Source organism: Amblyraja radiata, chromosome 8, assembly GCF_010909765.2.
Source record: "Amblyraja radiata isolate CabotCenter1 chromosome 8, sAmbRad1.1.pri, whole genome shotgun sequence".
Lineage (NCBI taxonomy): Eukaryota > Metazoa > Chordata > Chondrichthyes > Rajiformes > Rajidae > Amblyraja > Amblyraja radiata.
Genome location: NC_045963.1, coordinates 40,707,347 through 40,726,573, shown reverse-complemented (window position 1 = coordinate 40,726,573; position 19,227 = coordinate 40,707,347). Strand labels below are relative to the sequence as shown.

Below are 19,227 nucleotides of genomic sequence, written 5' to 3'. Positions count from 1 at the left end.
GAACTGGAAGAAATATTAGACCATGTAACTCTCAGTATGAGCTTCATTTTCCACTAATTTCAATCACGCTCTATTTTTCATTAGGTCTCAAAAAACAAGCAATCCTACTTCCAGACATTATTATCTCTTAAATACATATTAAAGTACATTAATTGCAAGATGAAAAATGAATTTGATTTTAACAACATTCACACAAAATTGTTTACATCTGCCAATTTACTCAGTTTTGAAAAACTGCATGGGCCATTGATGTACTTTATTGTTCAGTTATTATCACATTTCCAAAATATATTAAGTTCTTTTAAATATTTTTTGCCTCTCTCCATTTTTTCCCTATGCTTTTTGTACTAGATTTAATTATGAATGATATATAATTATTAATTAATTAATTATAAATAAACATATAAGAAAGACTTCTTGATTCAGTTTCCAGAATTGAGGGATAATTCTTTAATCCCTTTGATTAAGATAACACACAACTGTTTGGGGTGTTCACAGAATGTTGTGCCTTTTCGATAGTTGGCCAATAGGAATTTATTTTAGAAAAAACCCACATAACAAATCTGTGCCATCTGCCATGTTCCTAATATTCATCCCATTTTCTAAATATGTCCACAGCTCTTCTGTCATTCAAACTCTATACATAGTTTGGACATTTCTAACTGCATTGTTGTTCCCTTCCAATGGGAAGTCTGTTAATTTCTGAAGGACTGCTCACATTTAATTGACATACAAGAAACTGTGGATGCCAGAGCTTGAAGTCAAACTCAAAGTGCTGGAGGAACTCGGCGGGTCAGGCAGCATCTGGGCAGCAAACGGAAAGGCGAGGTTTTGGGTTTGGATCCTTCTTCAGTCTTTGTGTGTCGTGCATTTAATGTTGCTTTGGTTGCATTAAGAATCATTAAATATACAAATGTTTAATGTACACAACAAATTGTAAGAACAGGTCTCTCACAAGTCCCAGGTTAAATCCTGACCTCCGGTGCAGTCTGTGTGAAGTTTGCATGTTCTCCTTATGACTGCCTGCGATTCCTCGACGTTCTGCAGTTTTTCCCTCATCTCAACGATTACTGTTAGGCTGATATACCATGGCAATTGATCCAGTTTAGATGGCTGGTGGGAAAATTAGGGAGTGGTTGGTGCTCATGTGTAAAGTTACAGAAAGATAATTGCGGAAAAGAATTGTGAAGAGAGCTGTCATGGACAGTGGACAGAATGGCCTCCTATATTGTAAGGAAATATGTAGGAGAAAAATATATTCTTGTTTACCCAATAACTTTTCCCCCCAATTTGACTTGTGATGCTGAGTATTTAGTAATATTGTAAACTGCAAATAAACTGCACAATAATGATTAGCTATAAGGCACAGTCAAGAAGAAAAATGGTAGACACAAAGAGCTGGAGTACCTCATCTCTGGAGAAAAGGAATAGGTGATATTTCAGGTCGATATTAAGTTTAGAAATACAGCATGGAAATCGCCCCATCAGCCCATCGAGTGCATGTCGGACATGGATTACCTAGTTTTGTTATCCCACTTTCTCACTCACTCCAAAAACATTAGGGATGTGGGAGGAAACCAAAGCACATGGAGTAAGCCCTCGTGGTCATAAGAAGAATGCGCAAATTCCTATATTAAGGAAAATTAAGGAAAAGAATATTAGCCTGAACAAGGGTCTTGACCTAAGACGTCACCTATTCATGTTCTCCAGGGATGCTGCCCGACCTGCTAAATTACTCCAGCACTTTGTGTCCTTTAAGGATTAATATCACAGAGAAGACAAGTCAGGTACAAGTATGAGGTACACTCATCTAATTCCATATACTGGACATGGACAAATTGCAAACAGCTTGAACCTTAACAAAATAATGTTTAAATATATTGCTTTATATATGCTTTAATAAACAAATTACAAATTAATTTGCTGGAACTGTGGTGATAAGGATGGCATTGTCCCAGAATATCCAAACATCACTGAACACCTCTGAAAGTAATGCTATATAATACTGTAGATCATGTATTTTTAGAGTAAACTACTTAGTGGATTACAAAGGGAAGCAGATAACAAATGACCAAGAGTGATTGCCAAGATCCTCAAATGAATAATAATCAATTGGGCAAGGTACCAAAGGGCTCTTGATACCAATGGAAAGTAATCTCTCAAGAGTCAGCATGTTCAATAACTTGTTGGAAAATGGAGAATATTGGGGAAATAAATGAGTTAATTACAAAATGAAGTTTAGGTGCCTTCATGAAAGATAAATGCACGGTCTTAATTGCAAAGGTTCTTCTTTCTTTGTGAAAGCTTATTGTGGAGAATGATAGCTGTGGAGTAGGGATCTCGAACAAGAAAAGCAGAATACCTTTTCTTCATTGGGGACGTGTCCTTTTCTAAACGTAAGTCCCCTACTTGAGCATTTGAGATTTCAGATTTTCATATTGCATTCGGAGCACAAATGGAAACTTTCAAATGAAAACTTTTGAGAATACAATTTAGTTTAGAGATACAGCGCAGAAACAGGTCATTTGGCCCACTGAGTCTGTGCTGGCCAAGGATCCTCATACACTAGCACTATCCTACACACTAGGGACAATTTACAATTTTTACCTAAACCAATCAACCTGCAAACCTGTCCTTTTTTGGAGGACGTCCAAATAGCACCCATAGTCAGGATGGAACCTGGGTCACTGATGCTGTAAGGCAGCAACTCGACTGCTGCACCACCACTGCACCCCAGCTTACACTGGCAGAATATTACCTGTACTTCAGTGCAAGCATAAATACACTGAGGAAGCTATTCGGGCAAAAAAATCAACAAATTTCATCACGAGACCTAATCACTTCTGTTAACACATATCACTCCCCCTGCTAAACCTAATTGCTTCTATTAAACGATACTCATTTACAGCTGTATTTACAAATTCAATTTACAGCTGTATTTTCAAAACTCCAGATGTCTGATCTTTGCTTCCATTTACCACAACATATCTCCAGTTAAACCATCCACTCACCTTCCACATCCAAGTCACCATTAAATACATTGCTCTCCCTTTCTCTCAAAATCAAACTTTTTCACCTGGCAGGGCAACCTCCACTTCCTTAAATCCAAGGAATACACAATTAATATAATAATAAAATATTTTATTGTCATTGCACATAAGTGCAACAAGATTTGGTATGCAGCTTCCATCCGATGTCATAACTAATAAAATTTAGATTTAGATACGGTGCACGATAGCGCAACAATTTTTATCCCACCTTACTCACCTGTGGTGTGTGTATCAAGTTTTGTTCAGATTGATGGTATATTTTACAAGTTATTCACAAATTTAACTTTACAAAATCCAGTTTGAGAAAAATCACGAAGTTGCAGTGGCAGTTAGCAGCTGTGACGTCACAATGGGATCTCATTTACATAAACTCCCGACTGGGGGATAAGGGAAAATGAGCCGCCCTTACACAGTTGGGGGCTATGGGTGAATGGTGGAATATTGCATTGGGGGAATGGGTTGCGTTGGGGGAACGGGTGAGTTGTGAAATATTGCATTGGGGAATTGGTTGTGTTGGAGGACCAGGCCTCCAGTGGGGGCTATGGGTGAGTGGTGGAATATTGCGTTGGGGGAATGGGTTGTGTTGGAGGACCAGGCCTCCCATGTGTCAGGGACACAATGGGTCCCACTTGGTCTAGTATATATAATCATATCTCTATAATTATAAAACTCTGATCTTGGATGTGTGTGTGTGTGTGATAATATTGGCCAAGTAAAACATATCACAAAATGGAGAATCTCTGTATTTGCAAAGCCTGCTTGTCCTCTTTCTGTGAAAAGTTGCAGGGCTATGAGTCATGACTCCAAGGTGTCTGGACAATGGGAGAACATTGAGGATAAGGTGAGGTCCAGTTGTCCTTATTGTTAATATGTGTGAGGGTTTTGCAGAAGAGCAGAGCAGGATTGCAAATGCATGATTAGGAATGGTCATAGGATGGGGTGTTGTAAAGTATTGTTAATTATGTTGCAGAGTGTTTGTGCTGTTATTGGTTAAAGTATGGCGCCGTGTTCAAATTGTTTATACTACCTGGGGAAATGTTTCTTTACTTTAGTAAACTGTCTTCAAAATAGAACTTTCTGTGGAAACAATGTAATGGGGTACGTTGTGATTGGGTTAGGAAACTGCCAATAAATGTATTATATGATCAATGTTTGTGATTGGCTTGTAGGGGTTGCCCCCCCTCTTATAGTTTCGTGCCATGGGTCCGATACCCTATAAAAGGGGGGACACCACATGTATCGGAGTCGATCTTCTGGGAGTACACTCGGGACTGTGTGACTTGTCGGAGGTGTCTACTCGCATGAGCTGAGGGTCTTGGACGAGTTGAGACAAGGATCGGACCCGCAATGTTGGTTAGGTATTGTATAGGAAGTTCGTTTGTGCTAACGAGTAAAAAGAATTAGTTGATCCAGTGCTTGACTTAGTGTTTTACTGAACTAGACTAAGAGGGTAAGCTGTAGAGATAATTAATTGTGTGTGTATAACTTTGAAAGAAAACAGCTGATGACCTCACAATGGACCTGCCTGCCTGCCGTTCTTGCTTGCACTGTGAGTGACATCACCCCCCCACCCCTCCCTCCCCCCCGTTATTTAAAAGTCGGGCCGTCGACTGAAGACCAAAGATCATAGCTGAAAACTCCTCTCCCCCCCCCTCCACTCCCCCCTCCTCCTCTCCCCCCTCATTCCTCTCCCCCCTCCTCTTCCCCTCTCCTGCTCAACCCCCTCCTCCTCTCCCCCCCGCCCTCCCTCCCCTCCCACGGCCTCTCTCCCCACCCTCTCTCCCTCCTCCTCTCCCCCTCCTTCTCCTCTCCCCCCTCCCCTCCCTCCCCCTCTTCCCCCCATTCCACCCCTTTCCCCCCTTCTCTCCCACCACCCTCACCCCTCTCTCCCCCCCCTCTCCCTCTCTGCCCCTCTCTCTGTCTCTGTCTCCGCCCCTCTCTCCCTGTCTCTGCCCTCTCTCTCTACCCCCCCCCCCTTCCTCTCTAGATGTGCCTGCAAGTTGGGGGCTATGCGTCAGTGGATAGGGCAGGGATGGGGTAAAAGGAGCCAATGAATAATATTAATATAATATCAAGGGGAGTGGTTAGTGTGTGTGTAGTGTTAGTGCGCCCCCCCCCCCCCCCGCCCACAACCGTGGGTTGAGGGGATGAGACCCCACGGGTCCCATTTGGTCGAGTAACTATTAAAAGTCTAATCTTGGATGTGTGTGTGTGTGTTTATTTGTTTGTGTATAAAATCACATCTTCTTGAAAAAAAGCGACATGCTAATGGTAAAATCCTTACATATTCCGGAAGAGATTTTCCCCCTGGAGTCCGAAACGCCTTATCTGAAAATTTCATGCTTTATTTCTCGAGTTATTAATGGTCATGTTAAAAAATCTGACAAAATTTTGATTTTAAAATGGTTTTTCCCGTTAAAATCATTCCTCACAGCTTCCAACACACTTCGATACAAAGTTGCAAGACTAGAGCACTGGCAGGAACACTCTGAACTTTTCAGCTCAATGGCATCTCACAGCAAGTGCACATTTGCAACAATGTTGCCATCATAGCTCCTTGCAGGACAGGAGAAGGAAGGGGCAATTGGTATTGCAATTGGGGAGGTGGTATTGGGATTTTTTTCAACTCCAGTGCTGGGGGAGGCTCACGAGCTGCTAAGGAGTGCTCGAAACTTACCTTCGGCAACGGGTTGAGTTGGAGGACCACGTCTCCCGTGGGGGCTACGGGTAGGGGACGGGTGCGTTGGGGAACAGACCCAAAGGGTCTGCACTTGGTCTAGTATATTACTAAAACTCTCATCTTGTTTGTTTGGATGTCTCCGTGTGAGTGAGATCCTGAAATTACACCAAAACGGTACACGATAGCACTATAATTTTTGGACCACCTTACTCACCATTGTCATGTGGTGTGTTGTATCAAAGTTTCATTCAGATTGATGGTATATTTTACAAGTTATTCACATTTAAAACTTTAAAAAATTAACTTTTCACTTAACTTCTCATTGCAAAAAATCCAAATCCAATTGCTGACTCTGCCTGCTGCAATTTTGCAAATCCCAGGACACTGAGTCCTGGCAGCAGGTGCAATTGGAAAAAAAATTCTGACAGCAAGTCCATTTGGATTTTTTAAAAAGTTTAAAAAGGAGGGTGAATAAGGGGAAATGAGCCGCCCCTGCGCAGTTGGGGACTATGGGTGAGTGGTGGAATATTGCGTTGGGGAACGGGTTGCATTGGGGGAACGGGTGAGTGGTAGAATATTGCGTTGGGGAAGGGGTTGCGTTGGGGCACCAGGCCTCCCGTGGGGGCTATAGGTGAGTGGTCAAATATTGCGTAGGGGAATGGGTTGCGTTGGGGGACCAGGCCTCACGTGTGACAGGGACCGAACAGGTCCCATTTAGTATATATTATTATTATCATATCTTCTCTATAATTATAAAACACTGATCTTGGATGTGTGTGTGTGTGGATGTGTGTGTATGTATAATCACATCTTCTCGAAAAAATGACGCACTAATGGTAAAATATTTACATATTCCTGTAGAGATTTATCCCGTGGACTCCAAAATCATCTTATCTGAAAAATTCATGCATTATTTCTCCAGTTCTTAATCACAATGTTCATAAATCTGAAATAACTTTGAATCTAAATGAGATGGTCTCGATGATGACGGCACAATGGGTTTGTTTCACGCACTGCGAGTGACATCATCCCCCCCCTTTGGTCGCCGCCCGCCCGCCAGCCGCTCGCCGTTCGTGCAGCCCGCTCGCCGTCCGCTCAGGGTCCGCCCCGCTCGCCGAGTTCAAGTCCGCCCTCTCCCTCTCTCTGCCCCTTTCCCCCTCTCCCTCCCCCCAAAATAATAACCTCCTCACACATTCCTCTGCAAGTATCTCTGTCACTCCTTTAAAATATGCCCCTTTTTGGAACAAGCTCTTAAACATCGTATCTGAATCAGTTTCCATCTGATTACACTCCTTGAGGATGTTCATCCATATGTTCAATTAATAAAACAACGAGATTGGGGACATTTCTATTCAACCTGTCAAAAGAATTGGGGGAGGGGATTAGAAATAGTCAGTGAGGTAAACAAACGTAATAGTTGAGTGGCAAATAACAATAGTGCTACCTTCCCAATATTTAACTGAAGGAAATAATGGGTTATCGGGGCTGTATGTTGTGACAGACAGCCTGACACCTTGCACGTCATTTTAATATTACACTTACCCCATCCCCCTGGATATCCCGGATTAATAAATTAAGGTTTTGTCAACTAATTACAAATCAGGCTAATTACAAATCAATAACATTTGCCGACTCTGAAACACGAAGCGCTGAGCATTGGGATCCAGACATCACAGACAAATGGCCTCAGTTCCCCGCTCACATCTAGCAGTGCTCTCCATCTGAACATCTCTCTCCTGCCGCTCGCCGGCCTCGCTCATATCAGCCGCTTCCCGCAAATCCTTAAATTCCGGCTGCCAACGGGAGCAGGACATAGCCTCACTTGCTGCGCTGGGAGACACTGTATGGCATTCACTGCCCGGTCCATGTCTTTCCATGTAAATTTGCATGGGGAAATGCTTTGGAGGTGTGTGACGGTTGTCGGTCAAGTGAGAATAAGAGAGAATAAGAATGCTGCTGTTTTGTCAACAGACGCTCACACAAGCAGTTGGTATTAGTATTGAACTTTTCGTTGATCACAGAATTTCTCACGACAGAGAGCGCGAGAATTGGGCGAAATGCGTTAGTCTCACGCTCAATGTAGCGATGTTACAAAACCTACCTTCAGCGGCGCTGCAGATCTGCCAGTGGCTGTGTGTGCGACTCCGGCGCCTTTGAGGGGGGGGGCAGGATTAAAATGCAGGTTTGTATCGCTTGTCGGAGAGGGATTTCCCCGGGCTGCTAGTCGATGAAGAAAAATCGATCGGACTTCCGTTCCCGTTTTCTTTTAAATCGCTGGACAATTTAATCGTTGGATTAAAGTAAAAAGCGACTTCTCACGCCCTCAACGTGACGGATCGCAATATTAGGACAAAACAAAGGGTGAGTCGTGTATTTCATATATAATCTTGCTTCTTGGGGTGGCTTTAGTCTAATTTTACGATGCGAAAGTGTTATTTAGTCCCCAAACGATTCGGCCTGCCAATATGGGCTTAAAATTCACGGCAACAGCAACGTTCCAATCGATCGCAGTCCAGAAACACCCACACGCAAGGTTATTAAAATTCTCCTTTTTTTTGGACAATCATGTCATGAGAGCATCTAAATCGTCTATATTTTGTGTAATTGTCTATCCATAATCAATATTTTTATACTAAATATCCACAACAGTTTTAGTCACATGTATTGTGCAAAAAATAATAATTTTGATTATACTGAGTGGATGTTTCTAGATTAATTTATGGGAATTAAACATTAAATTTCTTCCATTTGGCATATAAATTCATGACAGTGAGATTTAAAAATCATGTTATATTGGGAATTCTTGTGTGAATGGGATTAGTTTGTTATTTGGATACTTAGGCTATTTAAAACATTTAGCCTTTTCTTAAGAAATGGATAGATGTTTAGATCTAGTAATTGAATTTAGATTAATTTAATTGATTAGATGAATTTAATTGATTAGATGAATGATTTTTTTATTGGGTGTTTACTATTTGTTTTAGCGTTTAACTTTATCATTTCTACCTTTTTTCTAAAACTGCAAATAATAAAGTTTCCGTTAATGCTGTTCAGTGTTTTTTTCCCTTTACATTTTAAACAGATGCCTCCGAAGAAGAAATGCAAAATTGTCGATCCAAATGCCCAGCAAAAGAGACTGATTTAGACAGCATTCGCAGAGATTATCCGAATTTGGACTACTCCAAATGTGATGATCTACAGGACATTCTTAATGGGAAAGTAGTGGGCAGAAAGGCATGTCATGCGAGATTTGAAGTGCAAAAACTTGTAGTTTACAATGCCAAAATTGAAAAGTTGAGGAAAAACAAGGTGCACAGAGTTGCCTATTGGTTACAATCTGAGGAGTATTATGATGCTACTGATTATGATATGCCAATGTACCAGCTAGCAACTGATCTTCTCCATAAAGACTTGGTCTATTGCTAGAAATTGTAATTTATTTACCTATCTGTTACGGACTTACAGCATATCTATCTATATAATATTAAAACTCTGTGTGTGTCTGGCTGGCTGGCTGTGTGTGTTTCTGACTTGTGGCTGCCAGCCTTTGATTCGTTGCTACGCCAACACCCGACTCACAAACGCCCTGATTTTTTCCATTTCGGTAGAGATTTCACTTCTCATTCCAAGTATCCACTCCTCATTAAATTTCGTCGTGTTTATGTACACATTTTTAATACAATCCTTTTCCCCCCCCACTCACTCATTTTGTCGCCTCCTGCTGGCCAGCGACCATAACGGCTGCTGGCGCCCGCATCTCGCCTCAATGGCGCCATTTAAAAACAACTACACTGCAGATTCCTGAGCTGCTTGAGTTGGAGGACCACGTCTCCCGTGGGGGCTACGGGTAGGGAACGGCTGCGTTGGGGGAGCAGACCCAACAGGTCTGCACTTGGTCTAGTAATACAATAATATTAAAGTTCTGATCTTGAGAATATCACATTTTTGAATTTTCAAGGCAGTCTGGGTGTTTATTACTATTTCTGTCACAACGGTCAATTTTGTAATTAGCTACAATTAGGTAACTAATTATATGCTTTAATTTGCTGTGGTGTGGCGGCGCCTAACGGCAGCGGCTCGACTGCAGTCCATCTGTCTTTTTTTAAATTTTTGTCTCGTTAAATGTATGTGTTGATTCTAGTTTTTATTATTTTTTAGCTGTGTATATGTGGGGGATGGGGGGGGGGGTGTGGTGGAGGAAACCGTTTAATCTCTTCACTGTACGAGGACCCGACTTTTTCCGTCGTGTCTCCGATGTCGTTGGGCCTAACATCATGGAGCTGGCGGCGGCCTCCGGCCAGAACTAACCTGAGGGCTCCAGTCGCGGAGCCTGCGGACTCGCCATCGCGGAGCTGGCCAATTTCGGAACTGGAAGAGCTGTGGAGGCGCACGGCTGCGACCCGACTTCGGAGCTTCGGAGGCTCCGGCCACATGCCCGGTGGACAGGAACATCGGGAGCCCGCAGGTCCCTGGTGGGAGATCGCTTTTCGGAGTTCCTGCAACGGCAACTTCTCCCACTGGAATCGCGGGGTTTAAATGACTAGGAGCGGGGCCTAACATCGCCCGGCGTTGCTTAACAGCTGCGGAACTTACCATCGCCCACCGGGGGCTTTAACATCGGGAGCTCCAGTGGCCTCAATGTTGCAGTTGGGAGAAGAACAAAGGGAAGAGATAAGACTTTTGCCTTCCATCATAGTGAGGAGGTGTTGGAGATTCACTGTGATGGATGTTTGTGTAAATTGTGTTAAGTATGCGTCTTGGTTTTTTTTGTAATGTTAAGACAATTTCGTTCATACCAAGCTGTTTGAATGACAATAAAAGGCATTCTATTCTAATTTCAGGTCATCCAAGTAAGATGTTTTATATTTGTTTCAGAATGCTTCAATCTATAATAACTGAAAATGTCATTCGGTTCTCTTAATTTTTAAGAAAGTTATGGGCTTTTGACTGTCCTCGATCACAGCTTTTGTGTTTGGAAATGCAATGGGGAACAAGATGCTAAATTCCGAGTATGAAAATGGCCATAACGTTTTTAATACTGAAGATATGAAAGTGAATTAGGTGTCAAATTAAACTTATTTTTATGCTTTATCTGATGGGGTAAATTACAGGCTTGATTTTTAAAATCTCAAAATTTTGTAACATTCCTACTCAATGCGTGAGAGGTGGCAGCCCTGATGTGTAGCAAGGAACTACAGATACCGGTTTACACCGAAGATAGACACAAAATGCTGATGCGACTCAGCGGGTCAGGTAGCATCTCTGGAGAGAGGGAATGGATATTTCTTCAAATATCTCGTCAGGTATTTAGTTTGACGCTAAATGTACAACGCTGGGCCATTTCCAACACGTTCCGATTCTTGCTGTAACATTCCGCCCACATGTTACTCCCGGTCCGAACCAGGCCCGGGAGTGAAGTCGCGGTCCTCGAGGCCACGAGCCTGAGCCCGCGCGCGCCCGCCCCCTCACGTGACACCGCCCCCTTTTTATGGCGGCACATCGCAGTCGCGCGGGCTCCGAGCCAATCAGAGCGGCGCCGTCGCCAACAGCGTTACGCCGCCTCACGTTACGCGCGGTGCCGAGGGCGGGGGGGGGAGGGAGGGGGGGGTAAAGATAGGGTTGGGGGGGGGGGAGGGGGGTAGGGGGTTGGTAGTAGTAGTTATAGTAGGAGTAGGCCTGGAGGAGGGAGGGGGGTGGGGATGGGATGGGGGAGGGCGCGTTCCGGGCATGAGCACAGCGGAAAGATGGCGGGCGCCGAGGTTGAGGCGGACGTGAGGAAGCTGATGGGCAACCTGCGGCAGCTGGGCAACGAGCTGCGGGAGCTCGGCGTGTCCGTGCAGTCGTCCGGGGATTACTGCCAGCGCTTCTGCCAGGTGAATGGCTGGGGCGGGCGGGAGGGAGGGAGGGTGGGGAGGAGGGCCTTGGTGCCTTTAATTAGCGGAGCCTCCCTCCTGCTGTATAAATATGTGTGGTGGTGGCGGGTTAGCGGCTCTAGCCATCGCCGCGCTCTTTGTTAATTGCGGCGGATCGCGGGTTTATTTTTTTAACCACCCGGGGCCTCCTCCAGAATCCGAGCTTTGTTTTTCTTTCCTTTCATTCTTCTCTTCCGAAAAAAATATTTTGCGGCGCTGGCTGCGCAATCCCTTAATAATAAAAGAAGGCGGCTGCGAGCCGGAGATGGTAAATAGAGAGAGGGGGGTAGGGATTGGCGCTCGACATCAAGCTACAGCTGACTATTAGCTGGGGTACCAAGGCGTCCCCACATCTCTAGCTGCCCCCCGACTTGTCCCACTTCCCTCCAGTGTGTGTTTTCTTGAAACATCTCGTGTAAAATGTGACAAGAGAAAGATGATCTTGGGTTTCTCGGTAACATTAAAATATCGATCTCTAACCCTCCCCCTCCTCTCTGATTTGTTTGCAAATCCGAAACAAGCTTTAGATGCTTTATTTCGGTCGTTCGGGCATGTATGGACTGTCTTGTGGTTCAGTAGCCCAAGTTTTGGAGAGAGTAAAGTTTATGTTTAACATCGAGTCGCTTCTGCATTTTCAGTGGAAGTTGCAACTTGAGGCCATGGGAAGTCCGTACTTTCGAGAGTTTACAATGAAAATGATCAGATAACCGAACAGATAAAGACATTGATTTAATAACACCTACGTTTTAATGGGAAAACAAAAATAATTGCAAATGCTGGAAATCCGATTTTATAAAAACGAAAAATGCTGAGAGGCAACATCCATGAAGAAAGAAAGAGACAAGATACCGAGTTTAAGTGTAGGAAAGAACTGCAGATACTGATTTAAATCGAAAGTAGACACACAATGCTGGAGTAACTCAGCGGACCAGGCAGCATCTCTGGAGAGAAGGAATGGATGACGTTTCTGGTCTGAAGAAGGGTCTCGACACGAAACGTCACCCATTCCTTCTCTCCAGCATTTCGTAGTCTAAGTTTCAGGTCAACTACGCTACATGACTGCTGACAATTCTGAAGAAGGGTAATTGACCTGAAACATTAACTCTGTACGCTCCACAGTTGTTGAGTGATCGAGTATTTTTTTGCTTTTTCTGTTTTTATTTCACTTTCTAATTGTGATGCTGCGTTTACATTTTTAGTTTAGTCAGTGTGCTTTACAGTGAGCATTGGGCTGAGTTTGTTGTCATTGACTTGGGCAGTCTCTTGAGAATGACTTGTTTCCACAGTCTCTTGAGATTGACTTGTGGGTTCTGAGGCAGCCGATGAGGCCAAAGTGGAATAGGCAGCCCCCTCCCCCCTCAGATGCACAATGGGTGTCTGACAGGATTGCAGGATGGGTCGTTTGTGAGATAGTGGGTTCTCACTATTTGCACCAGGTTTCAAGTGCTCCTCTTGCATAGCCTTGAATATATTTTAAGAGTTTGAGCACAGATTCAGACCCTTTATTCTGTTCATCTGGTAATCTGTTGCCACAACATATTGTAATAGTATCTGTCGAGCATGTAAACAACATGGTCTGCCCAATGTAGCTGCTTGAGAGCAACCAGGATGGATGTTCACTAATGCAAAATGTGAAAACAAATATTTATATTGAGCAACGGATAGAGCCTTTTAATGTGGTACAGCCAAACTACGTTACCTATCAATATGAGAATGCAGAGTAGTGGCTAGCCAGCTGTTTGTGCGGGTACTTAACTTTAAAAAAAAGTTTATTTAAGTAAGTAAGTAAGTTTATTGGCCAAGTATTCACATATAAGGAATTTGCCTTGGTGCTCCGCCCACAAGTAACAACATGACATACAGTGACAGTTACGAATGACTCGAAAACACTAAACATTAATAATAATAAAACATTAATGATAAAACACCATTGATCAAGCATGTGAACCAACAAAATACCAGATCAAAGGGAGGCTACAGATTTTGCAATGTAAATAATGCAATGTAAATAATGTGTAATGAAACATAATTTGTTGGTTGTGCAGAATGTTAATCTTGTCCTTGAGAGATAATGAATTTTTAAATGATTTGTACAAAGTGTCGGATGATTTGTACATGTTTTATTATTGGGTTATTTTTAGAGCACTTCTGGTCTATACATTATGTAATCAGTTGATCAATGGATACATTTCCTTGCAGAACTATTTGATAAATTATAGCCATCTAACAAATGGCTTTAGTGCATTTTTGATTTCCATATTCCCTTGCGTATAGGTGTGACAGCTGGTGCCATCATTTATCTTATTTACTTTGTTATTCAAACAGATTTTATTTATGAGACAAAAAGCAATCTGCCAACATTTGATGCAGGAAGAGTGATAAGATTATTTTTTGCTTTGGCTGTATTGCAGTTTTGTTCAGGCTATAATGTATTATATTATCCTATGCAACTATAGTGCCAATCATGAGGATGGTCTGGTTACTTGTAGGCTTTGAGGCAAAGTAAAGGGACTGTCCCACTTAGGCGACCACCGGCGACTAGGCTGTCACCACACGGTCGCAGGGATGTCGCCTGCATGGTTGTGAGTAGTCTCCTCAGACGCCCAAAGAGTCGCCGCTGGAATTTGAAATGTTCAAAAATTTTCAGCGACCGTGGGCTTGTCGTAGCTTGTCTTCTCCTGATGTAGGTTGTCATAGATTTTCGCCAGGGTGGAGTAGGTTGTCGCCAGGATGACGTAGGTTGTCGCCGGTGCTGACTTCGGTGAATTCCATTGTCGTAGTCGCCTAAAAAGCGTGTAAGTGGGACAGGCCCATTAGTTCAGTCGCGGTTTTTTTTGGCGACCTGCTACGACTATGACAGTCTCCTAAAAAATCGCCTGGTGGGACAGGCCCTTAAGGAATGAAAAATAAAATCTCCAAAACAGGAAGAAAATCCCTTGTAATGAATAAATGTCAGAATTTTGTCCGATATAATCAAAGATCTACTTTTTTTTAAATAGAATTGTGAAACCAAGCCCCCAAGCTATCATTAAAAATCTTTGGATGCTCAATGACATTCGATATATTCAGTCGTTGCAACAAAAGGTTGTGATGCTGTCTTCCTGTCAAATGTAATGTGATTATTTTAATTTTATTCTGTTGTATTTACTTCCTAATGATTGAATCAGTTTCAGTGGTAAAAGGAAACGTAAACATTTATGTGAGTAAGCAATTTATTGCACAAAATGAAAGCAGTGCTATGGCTTTGCTTTTGCTTTGGAGAGTATTATCCAAGATTGTTTTCGTGCCATCAATTTAGTTTATGATGCCATATTTTTGTACATCAACAAGGTTCTGTGATTTTTTTTCTTCTTTTTTGTTTCCATAAAATGTTATTTCCCATATATTATAAATAACTGAAAATAAGTTTTACTTTCTAAATGTCTCAATTTCTTTAGCAATGCTGTTTTGGTTGAAGATATAATCAGTGCAGATGATATGCTGCCTTGCAATTTGCTGGATATTTAATGGATATTTCTGTAAGCATTTGCTTGTTCTGAAACTTAATTTGCCTCTATCAAATTAATCAAGGATGCATTTGTATAGCTATACACCAAATGAAGTTTCCTCCATCCTTGCAGAGATGAATGGCATGTACATTTACCTTTATTAGTAATCCTCTCAGGGCTAGATAGTTTTTAATACAGATAATGGACTAGCTTTTAATGGTGATTAATTTACTACATGCATTGGTAGTGGTGATTCCTTTGCTACTTGCAATGGTTGTTGCACTTGAAACACAGGTCTTTCATGTAGAACAAATGTGGCCAATCTTCAAGGCTAAGAATTAAAACAAAACCTTCATAAAATGGCTACAGTCTCTCAAGCCTGACATATGCAGTTTCACACCTGGTAAAGTGATGTAGAAAATGTGTATGTTGTGATATTGAGCATTGTTATCAAATGTTTTCATTTTAACTTCGGACTGTATGTTTTCGGCTAATTTGACACTTAATGGACTAATAACGTTCAAAATAGACTTAAATAAAATGTTGCACCCTTGTTGATGGTCTGCATAGTGTGGATTTGTTATAGACCCATTGAATATGATTATAGCTTGCATTGTGTACAGACATAAAATGCAAGAACTCATCAATTTCTGTGGATAACCACATTTGAATACTTTATAGTTCTACATGATTGGCTTGAGTGAGGTCAAAATGGTCATGTACAGTGATTGTGGTTGCTTGCTATATTTATCTTGACATGGTAAAAACCATAAATAAACACAAAGTGCTTCCGTTTTGGGTCGGGACCCTTCACAATGAAAGTAGGGGGTGGAGGTGAAGAGCTGATGGCGAGAAAAGACGAGGACCAATCAGGGCTGGTAACAAATGACCTTAGGCAGGGTGGAGCCCTAGTTGGGCCATTGTTGGCTATGGAAGGTGTGATCTAAAGAGGGATACAATGTGGTGAACTGTGGATCTGGTTAAATAACTAGGATGGAGGAACATCAGTCTGAAGAAGAGTCTCGACCCGAAACGTCACCTATTCCTTCATCCCATAGATCCTGCCTCACCCGCTGAGTTTCTCCAGCATTTTTGTCTACCTATAATGGAGGAACAGGGCAAGAGAGGAGTGTTAGTAGGAGTTACTTAAAATTAGAGAATTCAATGTTCAGATCGCTAGGTTGTAACCTGCCTGAGCGAAATATACGATGCTGTTCTTCCAATTTGTGTGTGGCCTCACTGGCAATGGAGGAGGCTCGGGACAGACAGGTCAGAAAAGGAAGTGGAATTGAAATGGATGGTAACTAGGAGATCTTGAAGGCCTCAGTGGACACAGTGCAAGTGTTCAGTGAAATGATCGCCAAGTCTGCGTTTGATCTAGCTGACGTACACCATGATTAAATCCATGTTATCTTTTCAGACAACATGTTATCATGTTGGTTGAGGATCACAGCAAGGATGGATTTCCTGTGGGATAAAGTGAGAGGTACTCGTATGAAGGACAGAGCTGCAGTTGAGGAGTTTTTCCCTCATTGTTCCTTCCAGCCAGTGCTGATTGCCTGTCCTTCCTTTAAATGTACTATCACTGCCTTTTCTATCCATCATTTGCTCTTTCGGTCACAAATGTCATGTTTGATATTGGTCTTTAGGTGCCTGTAGTGCTGTTTCTCGCCTGTAGTGCTGTTTCTCACCCACTGCCAGGTAAAACCAATGAGAATTACTTCGGATTTTTCTGCCAGATTTTAGAGATAAAGAGATATCCGACCATTCGGCCGACCGAATCCGCAGCGACCAGCGATCACCCAGTAGACTAGCACTATCCCACACACTTGGGACAAGTTCCCCTACATTGTACACTTTCTGTTCAGAATGTACTTCCTTTATGCTAGTCTGTACATTTCTCTACAGTTGCAAAGTAACCAATACTATATGATGAGTGTTACTTCATTGATTCTTGATATTTGGCTGTCTCATTGTCATTAGTATCTTGAACTTGGCTTCCCAAATAGTACAAGAAAGTAAGTAAATTGATGCATTGCTTTAGGGTGGAATGCCAGATATTTCTGCAGGCAATGTTAACCTCCTTTGCCTGCTAGCTAATGGAACTGGATTTTGGTTTGTGACTTGATGGAAAATGTAATTATATCCTGTATCTAGACCTCTCTATTGAAATGTTTTCACAGTTGAGCTCCTTTTGAACTGAACAGCTTTGTAAATTCTAACCAACTGATTAGTTTCTTTTATAAATGAGGCATGTTGCACTCTGAACAAATAGCATTTCATTTGTATTCAGATGTTGCAACGGGACCAAGAATTTGGGGTCTCATTTTCTCATTTAGAGTTGTAAGTCCAAAATCGAATGTGAGTTTATGTCGTCTTGTTTTCAAACTGTCAATCAATTTTTGTTTAGCAGAAAGCAGTTATATGGTGGGTGATGAAGGAATCTTCGTTCTCTGTTGGATAATGTAATAATGTCATTAAGCATCACAGTATGTTTCGTGCAAAATATCTTCTTGGATTTTGCTGGGTTTGGCTAGCAGATCCATGTGGAAATGAAGCATTGTAAGTGCTGGCGAGTTTGTGCGTGCTTGACTGGAAGTCTGAACTTTCAGGCAATCTCTTTATTTATAGTGGAGATTTGTGGAAGAGATTATGTTGCAATTTTGTTTAGATTTTAATTGTTTTCAGATTGATTTTCTAGTTTAAAAAGTAAAGATGTTTTTGAATAGAATATAAACTCTTAAACATTGACACTTTTGGCAGATGACAAAGCCATATCTGTGGCTTTGCTGTAAAAAAAATTTAGGGGCTTCAGGGGTGGAGCTCTTTCTGGTTTGACTGGGTCTTATTTACATTCCAAGGAACCTCAGCACCATGCCAAGCCTCTACTCTTGCATTACCTCAACCAACAAGATTACCTTTTAAAATGTGGGCATTGTAAGTGTATGGTAACAGCTGGGTTTGGCAATGATTGTGGGCAGTGGACGTCACAATACTGAAGGTCCATGTGGAATTTACAGTGTGTAAGAAGGAAATGCAGATGCTGGTGTAGACTGAAGATAGACACAAAAAGCTGGAGTAACTCAGCGGGACAGGCAGCATCTCTGGAGAGAAGGAATGGGTGACGTTTCGGGTCAATACCTTTCTTCAGTCTAAAGAAGGTTCTCGACCCAAAACGCCACCCAATCCTTCTCTCCAGAAATGCTGCCCGTTCCGCTGAGTTACTCCAGCATTTTGTGTCTATCGTGGAATTTAGTGTTTGCAATAAACTCTGCATGAATACAATTGCTATTTCAGATAATCTTAGATTTTTGACACCTCTTGAAGTGTTGTATAGTTGGAGATACCTTACCGTATACTAGTTGATTTAAATTGTCTTTGCTTCCTTTATTAGGCAGAATAGATAATGTTCCTCCAATGATGAGAAGGATATAGAAAGTTTGAAAACTGATACTCAAGTTGATTTTTTATATTTAATAGAAATGCACTGTATTATTATTTTTTTAACAGTAACCATTGCAGCTGGATATGAGCAATCACTCCATTTGTTCCACACCTCATCATTGTGTCTGTTTCCATAAATAATCTATTGAAAATAAACATTTTGTAATTGAGCTAAATTATGTTTAGATGAATGAATCATTTGTCATGCTTGAGAGAATGTGATTTTGGAAATACTGATCTTCATCTACTTCATTGTGTCAGCGTGTTCTGTATAAACAGTATGCATTTTGCACAATGTAATTTTATATCTATTGCCAAAAACTGTATTGGTTTTGTGACTAACCCCTCATAACACTTCTGCTGCAATGAGATTATCTGCTTTGTGTGTTTACAAAGCTGAACAGTGTTCTGTTGTCTTAATGTTTATTCACCATACCTTAATTATTTTTGTTCAATTAAGTTTTACATGCATAGTCATTTATGAATACCTAATTAGCCTGTTCACAAGCCAAGTACTTGAAGCCTTCTCTGGAATATTTAGCAGTTCATTCAAGTGTATGCTGTGTTCACAGTGTATCCTAAATGTACAATCACAGTGGTAAAATGTTGGAAAATCCTTAAAATTTGAAATCAATTAGGTATTTTGGTAAATG

General features: G+C 41.8%; 1 protein-coding gene across 3 annotated transcripts in view; it reads left to right on the top strand.

Annotated features, from left to right (window-relative positions):
- Positions 1–11,429: 11,429 nt before the first annotated feature.
- znf292 (zinc finger protein 292) overlaps positions 11,430–19,227 on the top strand; it is a 128,203-nt gene continuing 120,405 nt past the window's right edge. For all 3 annotated transcript variants that reach the window (XM_033025650.1, XM_033025649.1, XM_033025648.1), the window contains exon 1: positions 11,430–11,603. In XM_033025650.1, the coding sequence (XP_032881541.1) occupies positions 11,430–11,603 (174 nt within the window). The remainder of the gene's footprint in view (positions 11,604–19,227) is intronic.